This window comes from Diachasma alloeum, unplaced genomic scaffold (assembly GCF_001412515.2).
Source record: "Diachasma alloeum isolate Michigan unplaced genomic scaffold, Dall2.0 Dall_scaffold_00868, whole genome shotgun sequence".
Classification (NCBI taxonomy): domain Eukaryota; kingdom Metazoa; phylum Arthropoda; class Insecta; order Hymenoptera; family Braconidae; genus Diachasma; species Diachasma alloeum.
The window spans coordinates 3,930-28,493 of NW_021680989.1; the positions used below are offsets into that span (position 1 = coordinate 3,930).

General features: G+C 38.2%; 2 protein-coding genes and 1 long non-coding RNA gene across 7 annotated transcripts in view; 1 reads left to right on the forward strand and 2 right to left on the reverse strand.

The window, feature by feature from the left end:
- Positions 1 to 358: 358 nt before the first annotated feature.
- LOC107045066 lies at positions 359 to 3,035 on the reverse strand. 3 transcript variants are annotated; one of them, XR_001461410.2, is made up of 5 exons: positions 2,792 to 3,035; positions 2,195 to 2,611; positions 1,637 to 1,912; positions 1,337 to 1,481; positions 359 to 541 (listed from the first exon to the last, which is right to left on the reverse strand). It is a non-coding gene; the product is annotated as an uncharacterized LOC107045066 (long non-coding RNA). The 3 variants fall into 3 exon arrangements; XR_001461408.2 differs by having other exon boundaries at positions 2,301 to 2,611; positions 2,792 to 2,908; XR_001461409.2 differs by lacking the exon at positions 1,337 to 1,481 and having other exon boundaries at positions 500 to 541; positions 2,301 to 2,611; positions 2,792 to 2,904.
- Positions 3,036 to 3,388: 353 nt separating this feature from the next.
- On the forward strand, positions 3,389 to 10,499 carry LOC107045065 (mediator of RNA polymerase II transcription subunit 11). 3 transcript variants are annotated; one of them, XM_015267194.2, is made up of 4 exons: positions 3,389 to 3,466; positions 3,758 to 3,890; positions 9,823 to 9,963; positions 10,069 to 10,499. In XM_015267194.2, the coding sequence occupies exons 2-4, from the start codon at positions 3,815 to 3,817 to the stop codon at positions 10,269 to 10,271; spliced, it is 420 nt and encodes a 139-aa protein (XP_015122680.1). In that variant the 5' UTR covers positions 3,389 to 3,466; positions 3,758 to 3,814; the 3' UTR covers positions 10,272 to 10,499. The 3 variants fall into 3 exon arrangements, with proteins under 3 accessions (XP_015122680.1, XP_015122679.1, XP_028982418.1); XM_015267193.2 differs by lacking the exon at positions 3,389 to 3,466 and adding an exon at positions 3,496 to 3,656; XM_029126585.1 differs by lacking the exon at positions 3,389 to 3,466 and having other exon boundaries at positions 3,670 to 3,890.
- The window catches only part of LOC107045062 (rho guanine nucleotide exchange factor 7), a 157,063-nt gene continuing 142,194 nt past the window's right edge, over positions 9,696 to 24,564 (reverse strand). Inside the window, exons 6-9 of the mRNA XM_015267189.2 lie at positions 11,433 to 11,607; positions 11,232 to 11,318; positions 10,970 to 11,045; positions 9,696 to 10,852 (exon numbers count right to left, since the gene is read on the reverse strand). Coding sequence (XP_015122675.1) covers positions 10,690 to 10,852; positions 10,970 to 11,045; positions 11,232 to 11,318; positions 11,433 to 11,607 — 501 coding nt within the window. The 3' untranslated portion in view covers positions 9,696 to 10,689. The remainder of the gene's footprint in view (positions 10,853 to 10,969; positions 11,046 to 11,231; positions 11,319 to 11,432; positions 11,608 to 24,564) is intronic.

Sequence of the window (24,564 nt, forward strand, 5' to 3'; positions counted from 1 at the left end):
TAAGGACGCAACTGGTGGAGTGGCCCCCCTAAGGATCGCTGGACTGAGATCAATTACCTGCTGGTTGGTTTCGGTTAGGAGATCTGTTTCTTTGAGCATCCTCAATGTGGACAGCGTCCCACAAAAAATCTTTTGCTCTTTTCCCCTGATAACACTCAAAATAATTGGGACTCTGAACAGGATAAAAAAAATTCTTAATGTTCTATCACTTCCCACCACTTCTCTTCTGAAAGTCGATGCATGATCCATAATTTTCGAATATCGTTTATCAATCATGCTGTTCTACTCGAGATTCAACAAATAATAATTGATTCGTAGCGTAAAATATTAATGTTGAATGAATAATGAAAAAGAACACTTGATATGAAATGATTTTATTTACAAAATAAAGTACAGATTTTTCTATTAATTTCTATTGTTAGTTTCTTTTGGTCTGACCCTCGATTTTGTTCATAGGTCTCTCCTGCTTAAACTGCGCCTTCTTCGTCTATTTTTTTTCTGCTGTTATTTGTTTTACTCCAACTCAACTCCTCCAATTTAGCTGAAAAGTCGAATGATTTCGTGAAATTTTGAGTTTGGGGAGAGGCTTTTTTTTCGGTAAGGTGATACAGAATTTTTCGTTGAGATTCATGAGGAATTGATGAAAAGAAATGGAATTAAAACAATTTTATCCCATGTTTTTTGGAATATCTTCGAAATTAGAGGGTTCAGAGACAATGGCGAAGTATATTCTGTGGAGGTCATTACATTTTCTATAAAAAAGGTCTTCTGACATTTTGTTCTAAAATCACTCGTAATCGAGATAATTCAAATATTTCTGAAGGTTGATGAATTAGAAAAAATTAAAGAAAAATCGATTATATGTTCTCCTAAAGTTACTGATTATCAACATAATTTAATCATCAATAAATGTTTTCAACAAAGAATGGCGATGAAAATTCGTAAATATCTATTTGAGCTACTCAAATAATCCTGGAATATCGTCCCCACTAACTGTAGCAAGCGTGAGCAGAAGACTTTGAAGTCATTGAAGACTTTCCTATTACCCGGAAAGCCTCGTTAATGGCTGCTTATTTCGCATCATTCGGCATTCACAATTAAAAAAATATTCCCCTCATTATCAGTTAGCTACACTGTTGATGATACTTAAATATCAACATTTCATTTGATTTCGTTTCCTCCATTGTCTATTCAGGTTTAAAAGTAATAAATTGAATGATTATGAAATTCTAATTGAGAAAGAAAAAAAAAACTTCAAGGAATTTCGAATAATGTGCCCATTGAGCATTTTTTTCAATTGAAAATTTGTAGTGAATCGGCAAACTAAGATAATTACTACGCATCTAGGGTCCGTTGTCGGTGGATATCTCGTGAGTGGGGACAGTTAAGAAAAATTCCATGAACTAAAAAAAATCATATGAAAATTTTGCTATTTCTCCTCATATAGAAGATATTCGTCACAGTGAAAACACCTCGGTAATCTGCAAAAAAAAAATTTATTCAGACGGGCATGACGCCTCATATCACGGACTACATAACGAAAAAAAAGTTCGTCCGTCGGTGTCAGGCAACTTTTCTGGCGATTTTGTTGTCATCTTTGACTTTGCTTCGGACTGCAAACACAAAAAATACTTACATCCTATGACGATCAATACTCTCCCCCGATGGGGAGGGCGTTGTGGATGACTGCATTTTTTGTCAGCTCTTGGAGCCATGGGCATTCCCAAAACTCTTCGTTTCCCTCTGAAGCTCCTGAGAGGCGGAGTTCAATCTCGGCATTCTCTCAGGTGATTTTTGTGTGAAAACTTGTACCCCCGAACTATTGGCTACAAAAACTTCAATTCTCAGTGAACCTCGAGTGTTTTCAGCTAATTCGACTTTAGAGATTTTTCTTAATATACTGGACTTCGGGCTGAAAAAAATTATAAAAAAATTAGGATCAAATCTTGTTCACAAAAACATTTCCAAACAGGATGATATATTCCTTTTGTCAAAATATATGAAAGACAGCTTTAAAAAAAATTCATGAAGTGACATTTTTTGTAGAGAATTTCACGTCTTTGAAAAATGTTTTTTAACATTTCCCTTTAAAACCAACAGTTTCAGAAAACTATTCACAATGATCGAATAGCTCATTATTTTTCCAAACTTTTCAGAAGGTTTGAATAATTTTCTTCATCTCATAAAAACTAACAGGATGAATTAATTTCCTAAGAACATTGTCAGGAGTCTTGATCAGAAGATCCACCCATGGGAGGACACCCATAATTTTGGAGTCTCTCCATAGCTGCGCATGTCACCTAATCCTTTGTTTGACTGATCAACACAAGATCTAGCAGCAACTGGAATCGAAAATCTGAAAGACTCGCTTTTTCGTCCGAGCACTTTTGTGGCAGCCCATTTCGTCCACTGGAGAGCTCGAACGTCTCCTGCCAGTTATCTGTTTCTTCATTTTTCGGAGATTTCGCCAGCTTTTTTAGTTCTGATTTTAGGGAATTGGGAGGGTTTTTTTTTTAGTATTTCATCTCCATGGATTTTCCTTTCCTGGGGGCTTTGGGCTTCTGATGTTTAGAGATTTCAGCAACGAAACACTCCAACACTGTCTGCCTCTCTATAAATCCTTTCATGTTTTATCAGGGGTCCAGTGATTTTGTTTTTATGGGCGCGTTTCGCAATCGACGTAGTAGCAGTAGCAGTACTGCAACCCTATCTAATTTTGCTTTACTGCAGCTACTGTAGTTGATTCCTAAACGCACCCTATATGTCGTCAATTTTTCATTCAACCACTTACTCATAATTTTTAGAAGATTGTTTAAAGGTACGTGACAGGGGAACATTCAGGATCGCGAGAGGGACATAACCTCACTTTTTTTACATGTAAATGGGGTAAGTGATGGGAAGGGGAAGACTCGTCACGTGACTCCTGAACAATAATAACTTCATTCCTGTTTTATTAATTTTCGATGCAATATTACATTTCCAAATGAAAAAAACATTCTCACTATTATTTCCAAATTGTTCTACATCGATTAAAGTGAAATTTTATTAATTTCGGTCAAAGTTTGCCAAGTATACGGTCTAACAGTTTTTTATTAATTACTGAATAACTATTTGTTTCCAAATTATAAAAAAGCGTTTCTAAATTATTCCAAATCATTTCCTAATTATTACATTGATTATTTTTGAAAAATATGTAATTTATTCGCCAAGTATACGGTGGTTTTGACGTTGGCTATTTCGCCTTAGAGTAGTTCCGAATTAGTCCGTTTTTCTGGGTATAGCGCTGAAATACTTTTGGCATCGCCAATAGGTAGGTACCGGATGCATCTCTCTCTATTTATATGCCTATGTGCAGGGGTACCGTTTGTAGCCCTGAGTGTCAAAGGTGGGAGACAACGATTGTAGTGGGGATTAGTAAAAGTGGGGGTAAATCTAAGGACCACAATCTCCTCCAGTTCAACCATATGTAAGAGGCAATGGAACTTACCATCGGAGTAGAAACTGGATTCCAAGTTTATTCGTTGTCAGGCGACTATTCAGTAAAACCCAAATTCTTGCACTATAGATATCAAGATTATTAATGATGTAACAATTTGGGTTTTGCTAAATAGTCCTCCGACGACGAAAAAAGTTGGAATCCAGTTTATACTCCGATGGTAAGTTCCATTGCCTCTTAAGAGGGATATAACCAAAAAGGAGTAAGAAGTTTGACGTTCGAGACCATTCAAACTTCGCCGAACTTTTCGATTCTTTTTAGAAAAAATCGAATCTTGTCCAATAATTGTCGATCGCGATTGAAGAACCAAATATAGCAATGACTCCACCAATGGAGCGAATTCAGACACTGGAAGCGATTGAGAAGGATATTATCGTGTGTTTACAGAGTGCGGGTAGGTTATGATCCCTCAAACACTACAGTAAAGCTCCTAAAGTAAAAAAAATGAATATTCTATCGACGTTTCTTTCTCATTTGTTAAAACTGAGTTTCCATTGTTTTCTTTGACAAATCAACACTTCAAGAATAGAAGCAATAGAAAGCCATCTCCTACAACTATCGTAATGTCCCAATGGTTGTCACCAGGGTTGGGCATCTGTCGATAACGCAAGTTTTTCGTGTGACGTTGTAAAAAATCCATAATTTACTTTAAAAATATTTTTAAAAACCGTATAACGTCACTTTTCATCATAAACCGTGAAGCCCCGGGAAGGTCATACCTCGCGAGAGCCAAGAGTCACGCGGTCGATTCTTCGCGAGGATCATACGTCCCGAGAGTCACACGTCGTGACGGTCATACTTCATTATTGATTGATCTCTATTGAATTATTCATGTCAACATCGCTTGTCTTGATATTAACTTATTTGTTTACAGATTAAATTAAGACTTCTTCCAAGATTCTGTGGAACATTCTTCAATGACAGAACTACTTCCATTGACCTTGGTAGCTTTTTTGAGCTTTCAGAACAAGATGGTTCTTCACCAATGGTCCAATTGGGCTTATCCAGAGCGCCAAATAATAAAATAGAGAATTTAATAAAGCTCATTAGATAATGAAATTGACTTTCTCACAATGGGGATGACTTGTGACTTTGGCCTTTTGTAACGTTTGATCTCCATGAAATTAACCCGTTAGGAGGTATGACTGTCATACGTTTGACCCTAAAATTGAGAGGTAAAAAAATGTTTTCTCAACCGACGTCGGCGGCGGAGTAGATTAGACGCAAGTCTATAGTGTGCGAAAGCTGAGTTCGATTCCCGTGGAACCGAATTTTTCAACGGAAGGCCCCGGCGAGTGGGAGGTTGCTAATAGAGGAACCGCCTGTACCGGCCTGGGTTTTCTGTGGGTGCGTTTCGGAATCAACTACCGTAGCTGCAGGGTGCGTTTCGGAATCAACTACCGTAGCTGCAGTAAAGCAAAAGATAGGGTTGCAGTACTGCTACTGCTACTACGTCGATTGCGAAACGCGCCCGCAGTAAAGCAAAATTAGATAGGGTTGCAGTACTGCTACTGCTACTACGTCGATTGCGAAACGCGCCCTGTGGTTTCCCCATGCTACTTCTATGTTCTATAGGAGTGCGAATGCGGTACAGTGTAGAATCCACAGCCACATGCATGAGGTTGGATAGAGTGCCGAATGGAACCCAAAAAAGGGACTCCGAGGCCGTAAAAAAAAAGTTTTTTCGGAAAATTTGAGGAATTGTCGAGTCCTAGTGATATAATATACTGTTACGTATTTGTTCTTTTCCCCTTCTCAATTACGATCATGTACGATCGTCTTTTACTCATTATTTGATCTTCGTTCTTAGTTCGCAGAGGTGTCATTCCTTCTCATATTTCTCTTTATTATTTCTTCCCCCCGAATCATCTCAATAAAGTTAGAATTACTGAAATGGCCTCTTATTTTACAATACTATTTTTCATGATATTCAATGCTTAACAAGGACCATTTAAATATTACGTCACACGATTAAGGAGGGAGGACGGCTTGTAGTTTGTGACTTTTCGCGACGAAGGGCCGAGGGGGGGAGTTCTTTAAGTTGTGACGTCGTATGTTTTTCTATTCTCAGGGTGTCCACCTGGAAGTTTCAACAAAATTGCCTGACTTTTCCCGGTCAAGTTGATGAAATTCCCTGACCATAGAAAAGGTTTTTTTAATGAAAGAATGTTAAATTTATAGACTCTTAAGTGAAAACGTAGTAAGACGCTTTAGCAAGGACACTGGCATTCCATTTTGAAAGCCATAGAGTGGGGATATTGAAATTCAACTTAGAGAATTAAAACAGTTGATAAATGAGGATAACCTGACGTTGATAATCAATGAGCAATAGATGGATCCATGCACATAACATAACTCCTTTACCAAATGAAATTGAAAGGCAGACGTCGGCAAAATATAATTATCTTTGATTGGCGAAAAGACCCCTTAAGTGAATTTTCGTCGTCATTTCCCATTTTCATCTTCAAAATTTTTCTNAGGTTGGATAGAGTGCCGAATGGAACCCAAAAAAGGGACTCCGAGGCCGTAAAAAAAAAGTTTTTTCGGAAAATTTGAGGAATTGTCGAGTCCTAGTGATATAATATACTGTTACGTATTTGTTCTTTTCCCCTTCTCAATTACGATCATGTACGATCGTCTTTTACTCATTATTTGATCTTCGTTCTTAGTTCGCGGAGGTGTCATTCCTTCTCATATTTCTCTTTATTATTTCTTCCCCCCGAATCATCTCAATAAAGTTAGAATTACTGAAATGGCCTCTTATTTTACAATACTATTTTTCATGATATTCAATGCTTAACAAGGACCATTTAAATATTACGTCACACGATTAAGGAGGGAGGACGGCTTGTAGTTTGTGACTTTTCGCGACGAAGGGCCGAGGGGGGGAGTTCTTTAAGTTGTGACGTCGTATGTTTTTCTATTCTCAGGGTGTCCACCTGGAAGTTTCAACAAAATTGCCTGACTTTTCCCGGTCAAGTTGATGAAATTCCCTGACCATAGAAAAGGTTTTTTTAATGAAAGAATGTTAAATTTATAGACTCTTAAGTGAAAACGTAGTAAGACGCTTTAGCAAGGACACTGGCATTCCATTTTGAAAGCCATAGAGTGGGGATATTGAAATTCAACTTAGAGAATTAAAACAGTTGATAAATGAGGATAACCTGACGTTGATAATCAATGAGCAATAGATGGATCCATGCACATAACATAACTCCTTTACCAAATGAAATTGAAAGGCAGACGTCGGCAAAATATAATTATCTTTGATTGGCGAAAAGACCCCTTAAGTGAATTTTCGTCGTCATTTCCCATTTTCATCTTCAAAATTTTTCTTGAAATCATACTTTTCATTTAATTCAGAAGTATGGTTAAGGGAATTTTCAAAGACTTTTCAATTTTAGCGAGCTATCCCCTTAGGAGGTGATCACTGTCAACTTTTCAATAAAAATACGTACAGCGAAAAATTTGTCTAAAAAATTATGATGCTAACATCTCTCTAGCAGACCTCTAGGTTGGAACTCTCAGTGTTTTTGCAGTTTGCATATTGTTCGAAATGAGTATTTTTCAAATATTTCCACCACCTTAATATGCAAGAATTCCTTTGAAAAGTAGAATGCTGAATTTAGAATTTTCCATAGAACAGCCGCAAAACAGTGGTTTCCCAAATCTCATCCCAAGGGAAGATGTTAACATCCCACTTTTCTAAGTAAATTTAAGATCAAATTCCAGGACAATGTTTTTTGCCAACAGAAGAATTTTCAAAAATTTAGATACTTGGAGAAAACAAGCTTTAAATTTTTAAATTCCATAAAGTTGTTGTAATTCCCTAACATTTCCAAACCAATCAAATTCCCTGCCAACTCCCGGTTTTCCAGATTTTCCTGACGGCCGATACCCTGATTTTGAATCGAGAAAATTGCAAATGCTTTTTTTGACACTGTTGCTTCGTTCACCACGAGCCGAAAAGTGCCTTTTCGTTTACTCATAAACGGAAAGTAAAGAAATAGTATATTTCGATACGAGTGCGGAAGTGTTTTCTCGCCTTCGGCTCGTGCTATAAACCTCCCACTTTTCCCATGAATATCGAACGATATTTTTCATCACAATGTGTGGGAAAGATACGTTTTAGGCACATGAAGTGTGCCTAACATGTTACTGTTTTACACAGCGTGATGAAAAAGTGTTTTCGCTTACTTGTAAACGAAAAAGGTACAGTTCCTCCACTCGCTGAATGTAACATCACTGCCAAAAAATATTCGACGCTAGACGGCAATTTTCAGGAGTGTGAAATTCATGCTTGTAAAAGTTCCGTCTCACTCGTATCGAATTATACTATTACTTCCCGTCTCCGTGTTCTCACGAAAAAAAAAATCCACCAGTTCTGCCAACTATTCCATAGATTTAGAAAGAGTAATTTCAGAATGCTGTAATGACAACAATTAAATAAATTATGAAGAGTTTAAAGAGCATCGCCTGAAGATTTAAATGTTTAACTGGTCAACTGAAGGTCTTCTTTTCCTTATTTGTGTTTTTTCAATTCAATTTAATGAAAAAAGTGAAGAATTGGCCACAAAAGGTGGGCGGTGGTCGTGGATTTTAAGACGTAATTCGCGATCGCAACATACATGTGAGAGCCAGTCCCAAGCTGATCAACCAGATCAAGCGGTCCTAAACTAACTACTCTTGGGGGCCAACCAATGAAATCACTGGAAGTGAACCAATTCTAGACATCAATCAATGAGATCACTGGATTCTCCGTGATCTCATTGATCTCTTGGTTGACCCCCAAGAGTAGTTAGTTTAGAGACCACTTAATGGCTGCCACATCTATGTTACGATCGCGAATATACACGAGGGTCCCTCTTTGTGACAGCTTGTCACTGAACGGGGAAGGGGGTCTAAATCTAAAAAACATGTGACGTATTATTTAAAGGGCCCCACTGCCCAACACTGCCTCTTCGTCATTCGGAATAAAATAAAACATTCGAGTAACCAAAAATTTCAAAATTTCATAATTTCTTAAAATGATGGATTCATTAATTCACCACTCCCCCATTTCAGTCGAATTTTTAAGGAGATTTAATGTTATTGTAATAATCATTTTGAGGAATATTACTTTTGCATTTTTTGTTTCTTGTCATACACTGGTTCTGCGGGTGACAATAACTGGACGTAGAGATTTCAAATTTTTCAACGTTCTCCTATATGGGTACACACGGATTTTCTTCAAGTTTGAAGGATATAAATTGAGGACAAGAGGTTATCCTGAGTTTTGAAAGTCTTAGGTTATTAAAGTGAGAATATATATGCCTCCATATGCTTCTGCTGTATTCCATGCATGCAAAAATTCATAATGAGCATGAAAAACAGATTATTGATCACCCGTTTGTAATCGAAAAGCGTAAAATGATAAAATCAAAGAAACGATCCTGAAACACAATTTCCGAGATGAAAAACTGTCTCTTCTGGCAAAATTTTCAAAAAAATGTGCCGAAAACCAACGACAAGACACTTTTTTGATATTCTATTTCAAAATGGCATAATTTACATATTTTTTAATTTTTTAAATTCCACCGATCGTACAAATTGATTCCAGAGAATTTTTTTTTGTTGAGTGTCAATAATACGCACTGCAGTATTCCTTGCCGTCAGATTCCTTTATTTCGGAAATTTCTATGAGTGAAGAGTTGCAATGAAATTTACAATAATAACACTACCCACTAATTCTCAAAAATTATCGGTCATTTCCTGAAAAATTATCAATGAACTTCCAGAGGAACTTTTCTAGTTCATATGATTACAGTCCTCACCTTCAGCTCGGATTGCAAACTCATGTTCGCCAGAAAAGTTTTTTTGGCCAAGTGACGAACAATATTTTTTGCGATACCTGCCTGAAAAGTGCACTTTTCGAAACGGTTTAATGTGCGCAAAGCAGTTGTTTTCCGCACAGCGTGCGTAGGGTTCACGAACATGCGAAAGTCAATTCTGACTTCGCTTTACGCACTCGAAATTCACTTTACGCACGCTCTTGAACTTTACGTATTTGTACACAAAACCAACCACGTTACCCCCACTACCGTTTCGAATAGCGAACTCGGTAGGTATCCCAAAAAATAGGATGTGTTACACGTGCGTGCGAAAAAGTGGATCTGTACGCACTAGTAACACTATTTCATATGTATCGTACGATATTTTATGATACTGATGAGAAAAAGGCGGGTCTTTGCGCGCGAAGCGTGTAAAGAAAGTGCCCTTTTTTTCACTTGTATCATAAATGAATTATTTCTACCACTTCTCTATAATTTATAAAAATTATAATGCAGGACAAGCGTTCATGGAGCTCAGCAAAGAGAAGTCAAGTCTGAAACAAGCAGAGGGACAGACGAATCAGTTTATTAAAACCCTGGGCCATGTAGAATCGAAACTGAGCGAACAAATAAACTATTTAACACAAGTTTCAACAGGTAAATTGGAAGAAAATAAAAAACTTATTTCATCAGCTAAATAATTTTATTTCCTGCAGTTTGTTCTATTTATTATAATGATTAATGAACAATCGTTTACTCCAGGACAACCACACGAAGGATCCGGCTACGCCAGTCAAAAAGTATTACAAATGGCATGGCACAGATTGGAGCACGCACGTAGTAGGGTCAATGAATTGGAACGCATTAAAAACAAACATCTTCATACAAGATCAAACACCAGATCCACGCAGCCACAAATACCAGTATCGACAACACCAATGCAGACAAATTCAACTCCTCAATAAATCCTCCGATGCCTCAAACAATTCGATCAATTAACTCTGTAACAATTATCATCAATCAGCTGTTCTCCTTGAACGAAAAAAATGAATTTAATTGCATTGTTTTCGACAATATTTTTCCTCACTTCACGAAACAAAACTTTTCTGAAAAATATGAGTTTGCTATACGAGCGGAAAATAAGTACTGGAATCAAATGAAGCAATAAAGTATTTTCCTCCGTCCAAATGATACATTGTCTGAGAAGGAGCATTCCATTCTACCGCGATAAAAAAAAATTTTAAGGCATAAATCTTGAGATCGTTCTGTTTCATTCCCAGTCAACTTTCAGTCAGAGTAATGGTCGAAGTAGGTTAGGTAGCCAAATTGCTGAATACTTCAATTACACGAGTCATCAACACACATGACGATTGTGTCTTTCGTCTAAGGCACCAAACTTTCAATTCCTGGGACTCTTCGTTTGAGTGCTGTGACGAGCAAAAGTCTCAATTGTTTCTCCTCGTCCAGTTGCCTAGTAAGCTGCATCATCTGCGTTTGGAGGCCCCCCACTTGGCTCTTCAAGGCCTCAAGAGCCTCCGGCAGATGCCTGAATTCATAAAATTGGTGAATAAACTCCTTAAAATTGTCATGCACTGGATATCTCAACTTCAGAATTAGCACTTCAAACAAATGGAACATTCAGATAAAATTACGATTTACGTACCTGCCATCAAACGAGTCCATATGCATATTATTTATTAAGGATAGTCTGGGCTTATTAATCGATTCATCCGAATATTCTGAAAATTGATATACTCACGATTAATCTGTTCTATTTTTTGTCATGTTTTCTTAGGAGCCTGTAAACCATTGCATGTTTCCAATCGCTAATTCTGAAGTCAGAGCCGGAATAAAGACATGCCATGCACATGAACAAGTATCAAAGACAGCGTTTAATAGATAATTTTGTTGAGTGATTAATTTACCAGATTGCATTGTAAATCTGTTGACAATCATGCTGTAGCCCTCAATGACTTTCAAGATAATAGCATCATCCTCAAATGTCCGTTCGTCTGTAAGTGGAAATTATTTTTAAATCAATATAAATAATTACTTTCATGAAAAAAGTTATACTCAAAATTATTATTTTTGACTTCAATGGAATACATGGTTTGGCGCTCAGTTACTTGTGGTTCGTGGAGAATGATATCCATCCATTGTGTCAGTCTTGTTTTGAATCTTGGTTGGGTAAATTGGGGGGGCTGGTCGCAATGATGAGAGATTCCACCAAGATTTAGTCTCTGGTGATGAACAACGCTCCTGGAGGTGCTGTTGAAGTGTCCCGTTTGGCTGATTGTTCAACTAGAAATTACAAAATGGAAATTGATCATCAATACTTGTCTCAATCGAGATATCTGTTGAAGTATCTATAGTTTTAGTAATCAGTTGAAAGTCATTAATTGCAAAGTAAAAAAAACATATTTAAAAACATTTGATCTTGTAGTTGTGAGGCTTTTGTTGCCATGATTATTTTCTTCTTCTTCCACATCATCGCTGTATAGCTGTATAAGCGTAAGTGCCACTATGCTGATTTTTTTTAAACCAAACAAGCTTTTTTTTTTTAATGGCGAAATAGATTTTAGAAACTTTTTGAAAGGTTTTTCACCAATCATTTCTGATAGTGACAAATGGGTTAAATTCAAAGAGTCAGCACCACAGGGGCATTGATATTCTTGTCCATGTGGAACTAGAAAAATGACAAAGAAGTGTAAATCGGAATTACACTGTCAGTAATGAATGCTCCCTTATTTTTTTTAAACATCCCTGAAGTTTATTATTAGTACGTCATTATCCGGTCAGGGGTTGACGGGTAATGACGTGAGCGTCATTATTTCGGCATTTTTTATTTAAAAAAAAAATGAAAGGAGCATATGAGACATTTCTCGCTATTTCCATAAGCCAGAAAGGATTTTTTCGTGATTTTTAGATGTTGTAGAAGAGGTTTAAAAATCTATGTAAACGCAAAGCAAAAATGGAGTGGCATTTTTTTTGAACTCTCCAATTTCATCTAATGAATATTATCATAAAGTTACTTTGGTGTCGAAAATTTTTAGTCCAGTGAACGAGTTCCTGGGGTGTTGATATCTAATTACAAGAAAATGAAAGTTGTGTTTAGTGATAGTCTACAATGAGTTGATTAACAAAAAATCACAAGACAAACATTTCGATGGTTAGGGAATCATGATTATCAACAAAAATCAGTCGCGTTCCGTGAACTTCTCTTCACAAAATGTCCTTCAGGCTATAACTTGCAAGTATCGTTGAATGCTTTCCCCAAAGTTTTGAATGTGCACAATTAACACAATATATTATCTATCAGGAATTGTCTGGAAGAACAGTTGCGGGATAAGGTGAAATTTTCCAAATAAAACTGATGGGAAGGAATCACCTGACCCCAACTACTTCACTCTAATTGTGTGAAATGAGAGAGAAGAACATAATTTGAAAAATTCGAGAAATTCCTGATTTTATAAAAAATTTCATAAAAATTTTCAAGTTCATAAAAAAAAATTCCCAGATATTTTTTGGGATTTTATGGAGAATTAAGGCCCGGGTATACTATCTTTCGAGAGTTATCTCGATGTTTTTTTTTCATCTTTCGTCATCAAATTATCAAATTGTCAATTGAGTCCTGTATCATTCCGAAGATTTGCAAAATTATGAATGAATAATCAAAAAAAAGTAGAAAAAATTCTTAATTTTTTCAAAGAGCATTTTTAATTTATATTCAGAATAAGTTGAATAACAAAAAATTGAAAAATGTATCTGATTTACGGTGACAAATGGCGGCCTGTCACCGAATATCATGCAGGGGGAAGACTGATTTTGTAAATCTTTTCCCACACTGCACAGAGATATTTATTACGTAAAACGAGATCTGAAAAAAGTTGTAATACATTGGAGAATTTTTTAATCACACTTTCATCACATAAAAATGGCAGATGACTACATACCACTGTTTTGAAAATTGAGATACCTAGCTGTCACTTCCTATGAGGAGTTAGTGTTTTGTTATCCACCATGGAAAATGACAGCTAATAGATAATTTGCCACAGCGAATCAGATATTTGTAATTTCCACTTTTTTCAACTCATTCTGAATCTCAATTAAAAACGCTCTTTGAAAAAGTTCAGAATTTTTTCTATTTAAAAAAAATCATTCTATCATAATTTTTGGGAATTTCTACATGATGTACCACTCAATTGAGAATTTTGGATTACGAAAAATAAAAAAAATCCAGATAACATTCAAAAGATAGTACACCCGGGCCTTAAAGCAAATTTAAGATACTTCATCATAGTTCTAAGTTCATGGCAACGGTGAATCAAGTTATGGAAAGATGAAGATCAAGTTATGAAAAAATTCAATAGAAAATCTAGCAAATTCGCCAGAAAATTCGATTGGAATTCTATAGAAATTCTATGGGGTTTCTATAGGATGTCTATTGGAATTCTGTTGAAAAATTTCGTTCGTTTTTTGCGTTGATTCTATTGGATATTCAATAAGAAAAAGTCAATAGATTTCGAATTTCTGTTTAAATTTTTCTCTTGAGATTTTTTCAATAAGAATGCTTGGGCATCAATTTTTAAAGTTTTTTGCACTCAGATTCTACAATGCAAAACAAAACAAAATCCAGTGAAAATAACTTTTGTGAAAAGTGAAAATTTTGTGCCCAATAATTCTAATAGAAAAAATTTAAGAGAAAAATTCGAACCGAAATTCGAAATCAATTGACTTTTTCCTATTGAATATCCAATAGAATCAGCGCTAAAGACAAGTAGAATTTTTCAATAAAATTTCAACAGAAATCCTATAGAAACCTCATAGAATTCCTATAGAATTCCTATAGAATTCTAATAGAATTTTCTAGCGAATTCGGTAAGTTTTCTATTGAATTTTTTCATGCGTGAAGATATTCCGAATTAGTGAAAGAACATCAGGATCAGTCATGTTCCAGACAAATAATTGAATGCTTTTGTAAAGGAGCAAAGGAGAATGAAGGGGATGGCGAAGACTAAAAAATTCTGGGTTGTAAGCAATTAAATAAATATTGTTTTGCACTCTGAACAGAATTTTGATGATACAGTGGACTCTCCTTTATCCGCCGACTCCGTAATCTGCAGTCACTCCCCTCGAGGCCTGTTGCCCCTCAAAAACCTTCCACCACTCCATATCTATCGTGCATCCTTCTCTTTGACGTCATGCGCTCTGAAATGCGCAGTGGGTCACAAATGTAAACCACTGCCTCGAATCCCCCCACTATTCTCGACCCTTTCCCTCTTCTAATGCTGCTGTAAACTGGACGGGTGGGGATGTTCCTTTATCTGCGTTTCACATGAAATGACGTTACGACTGAGCACTGTATTCCGACATTTTTACAAACATATCCGTCCTATGAGTTGATTGGAAAACTCACACGAGTTAAATATAAGGGTCACGAGGGTTAGATATAACGAATACTAAGGATCAAATGGAAACATCATGCATTTTCATTAAAACTGTTAACATTCAATACTTCAGATAAGTTCAAAATCAAACGAATAGATGACATTCGTAAACGCTTAGAGTGTAAGATATTGATCAATAAATTAGCATACCTTTGTTCAAAAAAATAGGAACGATTAAAATTAAGAATTAAAATATTACTAAGCATTGATTACTGCAATGAGAGTACAATTAGAATCATCATGAAAAATTGAGTCTATTAATTAGTACAACGTAAACAATTCAAATTCAAATTGAGTATGACGAAATTCACATAACTCTGATGAAACCAAGCAAGTGGAAAGAACGCTCATCAAGATATTGATCGGGGCCGAAACAACCACTACACTTATTTTTTTGGCGGGGACATCACACATAGAGACAACTCCTATTTTGGCTAATTCAGGTGAAAAGGAGCTACCCCTTCTATCGCACTCAATGGCTCCGCCCAGAAGAATCGGCTTCGTGTGTTCATGAGCATCGAACCCGTCAGTGGTCATTCGTAGATTAACGTCATAATTAAGATGTCACCCCACCTCATAAAATTCGTGGATTGGCAGAAGAAGTGACAAGTTTATGGATTTTCTATGCTACAGGATACCCAAAAACTGTTGTATTCAGAACAGCATATCAGAGTTGAACTTCTAAAGTGTGTTTTATACGCCCATATTCCACCGTCACATGTCATGTGAGCCTTACTTCATTGGGGCTACATACACCGGGAGCTGAAGTACAGCCAACTTTATGTCTACTACTGCTCAAGTCCCGGTGGAAACGTTTCTGATTTGTTCATGAGTTCCCGTTACTTTCCGCACTCCCTGACGGTAGAAACGCGTAAAATAGAGGAAGTAGATATCGTTTCTATCGATATACGGGTGAGATCGACAAAAACGGCGCGCAGTGTACGCTAATTTCAAACAAGTGCATAAAGATTATATGTAAATTAAAGTATTTTTAACCTTGCCCATAATGCATGATAAAAAAATAGTAATAGCAACAATACATTTTTTTTTATTCAGCGTTTTGATTTTTAGCCATATTCATGGCTTTCTAAAAACCTGTTTCTTTTTTCAGTTTTAATTACGAGCTACTATGACCAATGAAAGAAATTTTGAACCCATAGATTTCGTCTCAAATTTTCTCAACTTTCCGAAAAAAAATATAGTTTTTATGAATCTATACATTTTGGCATGAAAAACTCGAAAATAATGTTTCAAACTGCCATTTGAGGTCATTCCCCTAATTTTCTTTCTTTTTTTTATTTTCATCGTAACGTTGAGAAAATTTCCCAACCAAAACATATTTTTAATTTTGGCGCTCTCATTAATCCACGGGTGAAATACGGGAAAAAACAAAATTTGGTCCATCAAAAACATTAGATTTTCTAAAATATCTCATTTTGTGATAAGAACCTTTTTTGTAGGGCAAAAGAAGGTCTACAAAAAAAGTTTGTTTGGTGAGGAACTGGAGTTAGGGTGGATGTGAGAGAAAATGTGGAGTGAAATGTTATAAAAAAATTATGGTGACACGAATGATAAAATTCCCGTTTATTAGTGGAATCGAACCACTTCGTTAATGTCGGTTATACAATCTTTAGCGCAATAATAAATGTTGATAGTCTTTAAATTGGAACTAAGTTGAGTCACTGAAATTAATTGAACTGAAATAATTATCATGGTGATGTACTGAACGAAAGTGTTTCAATTGAATACGCGTGCGATCTACTCAATAGCTAGAGTTTAACTACTTTTTGGGGGTTTCGCGATCCCCTGACCGCTCCAACCGAAGGTTCCCGATGGTGCTCGAGAATAGTCGGTAGGATCGACCGTTTAACTGATAGCTGCGTTTCAAACAAGGTTATTGTAAAAACGTCGCTATCTCCTTTCGATTCCGAGGTATTTAGGAAAACTAATTTTTTTTAACGACCAAATTTTGTTTGTTCCTGCATTTGAGTTGGATTGTCTACGAGTCTACTTTATAAGTTAATGAAATAACCTTATCATTCAATAAATCCTTTATTAATTACTTTTCGTATACATAAGTATGAATTTTAATAAAAAGAACCCCTAAGAAATACATATGTTAACCGTTATTTTAGTTTCACGCAACATACCAGGGAAGAAAACACACGCACCAACTAAAAAAAAACTTATTTAAGAAATATATTTTCCTGAACTGGTTCAGACGAACTTTCACAAAGTTGAAAGAAACAACTTAAAAAGGAAAAATACCATTCATGACACATCTATTCAAGTCTTGCTTACTTAAATACTGATTCTATATTTTATATATTTTTTGAATAAAAAATATTAAATAATAGATTTTAGTTTTACGACTTTCTTTCAACAGGTGTTTTTTCAGCTGGTATTCAGCCTCGAGAATTTTCAGTTGGAGATGGTGTGTATGGAGTTGCACGATGAGGATATTCATTTCCACTCTTTCTCTCTCCATGCTAGATTTTTCAGCGGCTTTGTCTCGTTGGTCTTTTGAAGGGGCTAGATTTACGGGATTGCGTAGAGGAGTGGGAGTTTCGCTTGTGGTTCTCGGGGCTAGATCTGACTCGATGAACGTACTTCCAAACTGTCGTTTTATAAACACCAAAAACATTCCCTACGACTCTGTATTCACATGTACTGGCTAAATAATATACAGCAATTGCCACTTGTTTCTCGGGGGACACAGGTTGTCGAGGTTGCAGGGGATTAAATTTGGATTCCAGGGCCGGACGCAAATCATTCATCAGTTCAGTAAATACTCTACGCTCCATACGGAAGCTTTCTATCATCTTCGTCATATTCTTGCAGCACCGTCACTTCCCAGAAATCGACAGAACGGCGTTTCATCCATAACGATCGAACACTTGGTTCTCGCTGTTCAAGTACTGGTTGACAAAGGACATTCAAGCGTATTTGATTGAAAAATGTTTGAATGATGTTATTTTGAAATCTTCGTTGCATTGTGAAAATAAGGAGACATAATCTCATCATATTTTGAAGGAGTGTGGTTGCTAACAAACCAATTGGGATCATGATGCTGAAGCTGCGATGGCGTGAAGATACTCGTGTTAAGGCCTTTATTCAAATCTTCAATTTCTCTGAGGACAAAAATAGAGATATCCATTATTATAATCCCTGAAATAGGTTCTTTGATCCTCTTTTTTCATGAGAGTTGCCTTCTAGAAGAAAAAAAAAACTGATACATTTGAAAACGTGCTAATTATGAGTTTTTTCTTGACGTGACTATCCTATCAATTGAGAAGCACAAAGTCTGGCCTCACCACGTCAAAAACGTCTAAACGTAATTAATTTGTTTAGAAGGCGGAAATGACTTTTTCTGCACCGTGTCGTGTTAGAAATGTGAATTACCTCAATTAAAACTTGTTGACTGCTCCAGTGACAGCTTGATCATAAGTTTATGTTGCGTCTGTGTTGACATGCGAGGTTAATACGGAGTCCATAGATAAGAAATAATGTCTAATGCCTCAGATTATATACTCTTTCCAAACACCAATTTCCGAACATATTGTATTATTCAATGTACCATGTAAATGTGATAATTTGACAGGAATAGCTATTCTCTATCCTGCACTTTATTGCTGACCTACCGATGACTTGATTGTAAGTTCCTCGGATTTCAGGCGATCTTGAATAAAGTTCATGTTCAGGCGAAATCCGACGGTGGAAACGCATCGTTAGTTCAACTGCAAGTTGAGCTCTGCTCTCTTCCAACTCCCGGTGTATATAGCTCCATTGAAGGGCTGCAGAAAAGAGCCCACCGTGGACATGGATGATATTTGAGGTGAAATTGGAACCGACCTATCTTGCGATGGAAACGCTACCTGAGTTGAAGGATCGCATGTAGAGAGTACGATGGAAACGCGTTCGTATTAGAGTCTCCAGCGCGTTTCCACCGCATTACCGCCATTCAAATTTGGTTGAAGTTGAACTAAACTTTCTAGATATTTATCTTGCAGTCTAATGAGTTTCCACCGTCTTGCGCATTATTGGGCGGGGGGGTTTTATTCAAATGAATTATCATGCGTCTTAATTCAATTTTCAATGGAAACTACAATCAATCACTAGAGATTTTAATGACTTTATTTGTTTAAAGTTTTAGTATTACTTACTACCTACAGATACCTACAAAAACTTTTATAGATGAACTTAGCGCATTTGTTAAAAAATTGTATCGGATTACTACTGGACTTCTTGAAAAAAACTGTTGATGGGAAGGGACCACAAAAATTCTTGGTAGGAATCACCGTTCACCGCGAAAAATTTTCTGGTGTCAAATTATTTTTCATAAACAATTTTCTCCGTATTATATTGTAAATTGATTCTGATGAATTCTATTGAAAAATAGCACACATTTTCTACGCATTTTCTTAGGATATAAATATTCAATAAAAATTATTTCAAAAAATTATTTTGCATAATCAATGTTAATCAACCTTTCTATACAGTCTGTCACATAGGGATTGTTTGCCGATGGTTTACAGGAATTCGTCGGCTTGAATTTTTCTCATTTTTTTGCTAGAACATTCCAATGCAAAAAGAAAAAAAAATGCACGGGCAAAAACTTGACAAATTTATGCTAAGGAATTTACTCCGAGAATGTCTGAATAGAATGGGTTGTATAAAGATTGGAAAACCTATTGAGTTTCCCAAAAATAGATCCTATCACTAATTCTCTTCATTTAAATTTCACCCTATAGAATGGCATCATTTGAAGTCACGTGATATTCCTTACATAGTATCACGTATGAAAAAATTTCCTATCGTAAAAAGGAGAAAGGAAATCGATCTCGAAATATCTCGAAAATTTCAAATAAGCGTAAGCGTAAAACTGAAACCGAAGCGCCACTATATGAGGAGATGAAAAGGCGTGTGCGTAGCACGCGTGGCCGATCTCGTAATAGAAAAACCTATCGCCTTTCTCAAAGAACTCTAATTAATTTCTATTGAAACTCGATGCGAATTCTATTGGAGTTCTATCAAAATTCTATAGAATAAAACATAGTATTTTTTCGCTGATCTCAGTTAGATCATAGGAAAATTATTTTTTTCCGGTTTACTCTTTTTTTTTCAGGTTCATGTTATACAGAAATCATTGTTTTTAAGTTATTGATTTTTCATCAAACTCGCCATTTTTCAATATTAAACATCTTTCATTTATTATTTCAATGTTCAACCACTGAAAACAATAATTTAAAGAGTAAACGGAAAAATCATTAATTTTTCTATATTCTACTTAAGATAACGGAGAAAAATGCTACGGTATTGGGACAATATCTCGAAATATAAATAAGATGAAGGATTTTTTGTAATGATATAGGAACTGAGGTTTTGTGGGAAGATTCAATTCACTAACAAATGTGATTACGTTAATTAATCATAGCATATTTACAAGACGTTTAAAGGTATATACAAAAGTAAAGAAAAGGTGTGATTCGGTAAGAGGATTATAACCGACTATTGTCTGAGCTGTCTCCCGATTCGCAAGACACCCGAATTCTGTAAACGAGAGAAATCAGAAATATACGCGTGACACGATGAGTGCGAGTGAGACGGCGCGAGGGGTTTCGTGCTCTTGTCAATTATCTTCTCTCGGTATCGGTGGTCAGCACGTGTGTATGAGTCTATGTAGCGAGCCGCTACATGACTCCCCTGCTTGAGTAAAAACGATGTTTTTAGAACTGGAACAGAAAAACTTTTATTCTTGAAGTAGATAAATTTTTAATTTGGCAAGCAGGTGAGAAAAAAAAATTTTTCGTGGAAAAATTAATCGTAGAACACATGAATTGTCCATCTATCAACGAACGTTACGCGTCTCCTTCATCTTCCAGTGTCAGCTGCAGTGCTCGTGCTTGGCAGCGGCTCATTTTGTTGTTGTTGGTGGTGTTGAGGCCCGTCATCTTAGCGTGGAGGTTGCTCTGGAAGTTGATCCATGTGCTCCGGCAGTATTTGTGGTGTTTCTGTCAATGGAGCACCTTTGTCCACTCCGCGTGTACAAACCAGGTAGTATTTCGCGTGTCGAATGATGACTCGGTATGGGCCGTCATACGGTGGAGAATGATTGTGAGTTTGCGTCTGGGTACGTACGAAGACATGCGAGCTGTTGGCCAAATCTGTGAATGTGAAGATTGGTCGTGTTCCATGCCGTAACATTGGCGCAGGTTGAACGCGTTCGAAGTGTCCTCGAAGGTCGGGTAGTAGCTTCGGTGCTCCTCTCCTGTCCATTGGCGTGAAGAATTTTCCGGGGACTCTGATGTTCTCTCCATATGTTAAGTCTGCTGGGGTGCTCTGGATGTCATTTTTCCAGGATGTTTGAAGTCCCAGCAGAGTTAGAGGTAGCGCGTCGTACCACGAGTCTCCATGGCCGCGTAGGGCCGACTTCTGTTGCCTGTGGAGTTTCTCGATGAGTCCATAGGCCTATGAATAAAGCGGTGTTGTCAGCTTTCGGTCGATTCCAAGGAGCTGAGTGAGTTGTGTGTACACGTCTCCGATGAATTGTATTCCTCTGTCCGATGTTATTCTCTTTGGAATGCCAAATCTTGCGATCTAATGGTAGAGGAGTGCGTGAATCACGGTGCTCGTGTACTCGTTCTGGAACGGAATTGCCTCTGGATAACGCGTCAACCTGTCTACGATGGTTAGACAGTACTTATATCCTTTCGAGGGTGGCAGAGATACCAGGTCAATGTGCATGTGTTCGAAGCGTTGCGCGGGTAATTCGACCTCGGCAATCGGTGTGGCTGCGTTTCCCGTGACTTTCTGGCATTGGCACAGCACACAGTGTTTGCTCCATTTTACCGAGTCTTTGTTCATGGACGGCCAAACGTAGTGTTTCGCGACGAGTCTTCGCGTTTCTCTTCGTCCAGGATGTGCTAGCGAGTGAAGTGAGAATACCACTTGTTTTTTCAGCGGGGCTGGTACGTATGGATGGACTGTACCTGATGATATATCACAGTACAGTGGCTCGTCCATCCCTGGAAGTTGTAGGCGGTCCAAATGTAGATTCACGTCCGGTCGCTGGAGTAGCTGCTGCAGTTCTTGGTCGTCGCACTGGGCATCTATCAGCTGTTGAGTTGTGACAGCGGTTGTAACTGATTCGACTTGTGATAAGGCGTCTGCCACGACGTTGTCTGGGCCCGCGACGTATCTTATGTCCGTGAAAAATTGGGCGATATAGTCTAATCTTCGATATTTCCAGGGTGAAGCTCGTTCCGGTTTTTGTTCAAAAGCGTGGGTCAGTGATTTGTGATAGGTGAATATGATCCCGTGACGTCCTTCAAAGATGTGACGGACTGACTGGAGTCCATGCCACTGGATGCTTCCCTTTGACGTTCGGACCCTGGGTTGCGGCGTTCAGTGGGGCGAGGATTTCTGCTGCTGCCTTGACGAACTTCCGGTAGAAATTCAGGTCCAAGATATCTGCGTAGTGACTTCACCGTGGTAGGTCTTGTGAACCTCAGAATCGCGTTGACTCGATCCTTAGGCGGCTTGATGCCTTGAACGTTTATCACGTGGCCGAGGAAAAGTACTTCCGGCTCTCCCAGAACTGATTTGGCGATGTCGATTATCAGCCCGTAGTCCTGGAGTCATTAGAAGAGAATTCTCAGGTGCTCACGATGTTGTTCTTCGTTTTACGATGCTACCAAGATGCCGTCTACGTACGGGAACAAGAATGGTAGATCGCATGTGACTTCGTCTATCAGATGTCGGAATGTCTGAGCTGCGTTCCTGAGGCCGAAAGTCAAGTACGAAAACTCAAATAGTCCGAATGGCGTGATGATCGCGGTTTTCTGAATGTCATCAGGTGCAACTTGAATTTGGTTGAATGCCTTTACCAAATCGACGGTGGAGAAAATTGTTTTGCCATAAAGATTGGCAGCAAAATCCTCTAAGTAACGGACAGGGTACTTATTTGGTATGGTACTGTCGTTGACTGCGCGATAATCACCAGATGGTCTCCATCCGTTTCTGCTCTTTGGGTAGTGCTCCCTTTGACCAGAGGATGAGCTGTACTGCAGTCCAGAATCATGCTGCCTAAGTAGACGAAGGGACCTATGGATGACAGTTTTCTGCATTTAGCCAGCTAATATGAATGCATTGCGCTTACAAGCCGAGATGATTTCGAGTGCGGATATGAAAGACTGCTTCATTCCCCTTAGAGAGCCAATAATGAGGACAACCAATTTTACTCTGAAGCCCCAGTTCAGTTGACGTAGCTCAAACCGACGTGATTGATACTTGAGCCTCTTGTCTTCTTCTTTAGCTGTGATACTGCTTTCTGCCGGAGCCGATATCTCAATGACATAGATGGTTTTGTCATCGAAATCAAAGAGGACAATGTCAGATTTGATTGCAGCGATAAGCTGCAACCTCTCCTCCTCGATCTTACATCTCTCATCCACGATGACGGACTCAATACCTCCTGAAGCATAAGGCAGCACCGGCGTTCTGTCTATTCCATAGGAGTACGGCAAAGGATAATACAGTACTCTCAAAGCCGCATAATATCCATGAATATAACTCGTAATTGCATACTTCGGACAAGCTGATAAAAAATTCGTTAGTCCCCGGGGACTGTCCATAAACCCGACAACGAGTGTCTGCAACTTGCACCCCCATAACGCGACTCCGATAGACCAGAGTGTTTATAACGCCATCCTGACACGCGCATATAAAACCCTCAGTTTGGGGCATCAAGCCAACAGACTTCAAGAAAGCAAAAGTCAGCTGGACGGACAGACCCTACTCTTCCACATGACGAAAGAATACGCCATGCATGGGCTTGTTAAGGTGCTGACGGAGCAAGGTGGACTGCTACGCCTCCTTGATGGCCACTCTCCGTCGAGACTTGGTCATACTGGCCAGTAAATTACGAGGCAACTGACCATCTCGACCACGACAAAACTCCAGACCGAGGGAATCTGCTGCGGTATCTGCTGCCTTATACAGAAAGGCCTACACCCCATGGAGTTCATGATCATGCACGAACTCCAAATGCGGATCCAAACCGTTTATAATGTCACATGCTGAACCAAGGAGCAGACGCTCATGAAGATATTGTAAATTGAGAAGTCCTCGTCCCCCACTCTCTCGCGGAAAATATAACCGCTGACACGAAGAGCGTGAATGCAGACTCCTGTGGATGTTCATCAGCGTGCGGGCATCTCAGTACATCTCTACTCCACTTGAGTATACCAAAAGAGGAAAGAAGCACTGGAACAGCAAACATATTGGTTGCGGCAACTTTATTCTTGCCGGAAAGCTCGGATTTCCAAACTTTGCGGAGCCGCCGCCGGTATTCCCCACGAAATGTCCCTTTGACTTCAACAGCATCTACTATGGATCGCTGATTGAAGCCAAGATATCGATACGACTCTTCGGCACCAAGATAATGTATGACGCTTCCATCCACAAGTTGAAGATCACCCATCTCGCTATCGACTTCGCCCCTTTTCAGATGGTAAACGGCGCACTTGTCCAAGCCGAAACTCATGCCGACCGCACGCGAATACGTCGCAACAACGTCAAGCTGAAGCCTCCTATCGCCAGGTCTTCCGGATTGATATCCCCCAACACAACGCAGTGCAACAGATAGCGGCATTACCGAGATGCAAAACAAATTGCCTATATATATTGGAGTACCTTGGCTTTCTACCCTAAAGTACTCCAATAGTAGGAAAATGAGCTCATGACTTGTGCTGTCGAATGCCTTACGATAGTCGACCAGGCCACTGAAAGACCCCCCCCCCCCCCCCCCCCC

What these genes read in the sequence shown, in the direction of transcription:
- LOC107045065 (XM_015267194.2), top strand. Translation starts at nt 3,815, where the DNA reads ATGACTCCACCAATGGAGCGAATTCAGACACTGGAAGCGATTGAGAAG. An exon ending in CGTGTGTTTACAGAGTGCGG is followed by an intron (nt 3,891 to 9,822) that starts GTAGGTTATGAT and finishes ATTATAATGCAG; the next exon opens with GACAAGCGTTCATGGAGCTC. An exon ending in TTTAACACAAGTTTCAACAG is followed by an intron (nt 9,964 to 10,068) that starts GTAAATTGGAAG and finishes CGTTTACTCCAG; the next exon opens with GACAACCACACGAAGGATCC.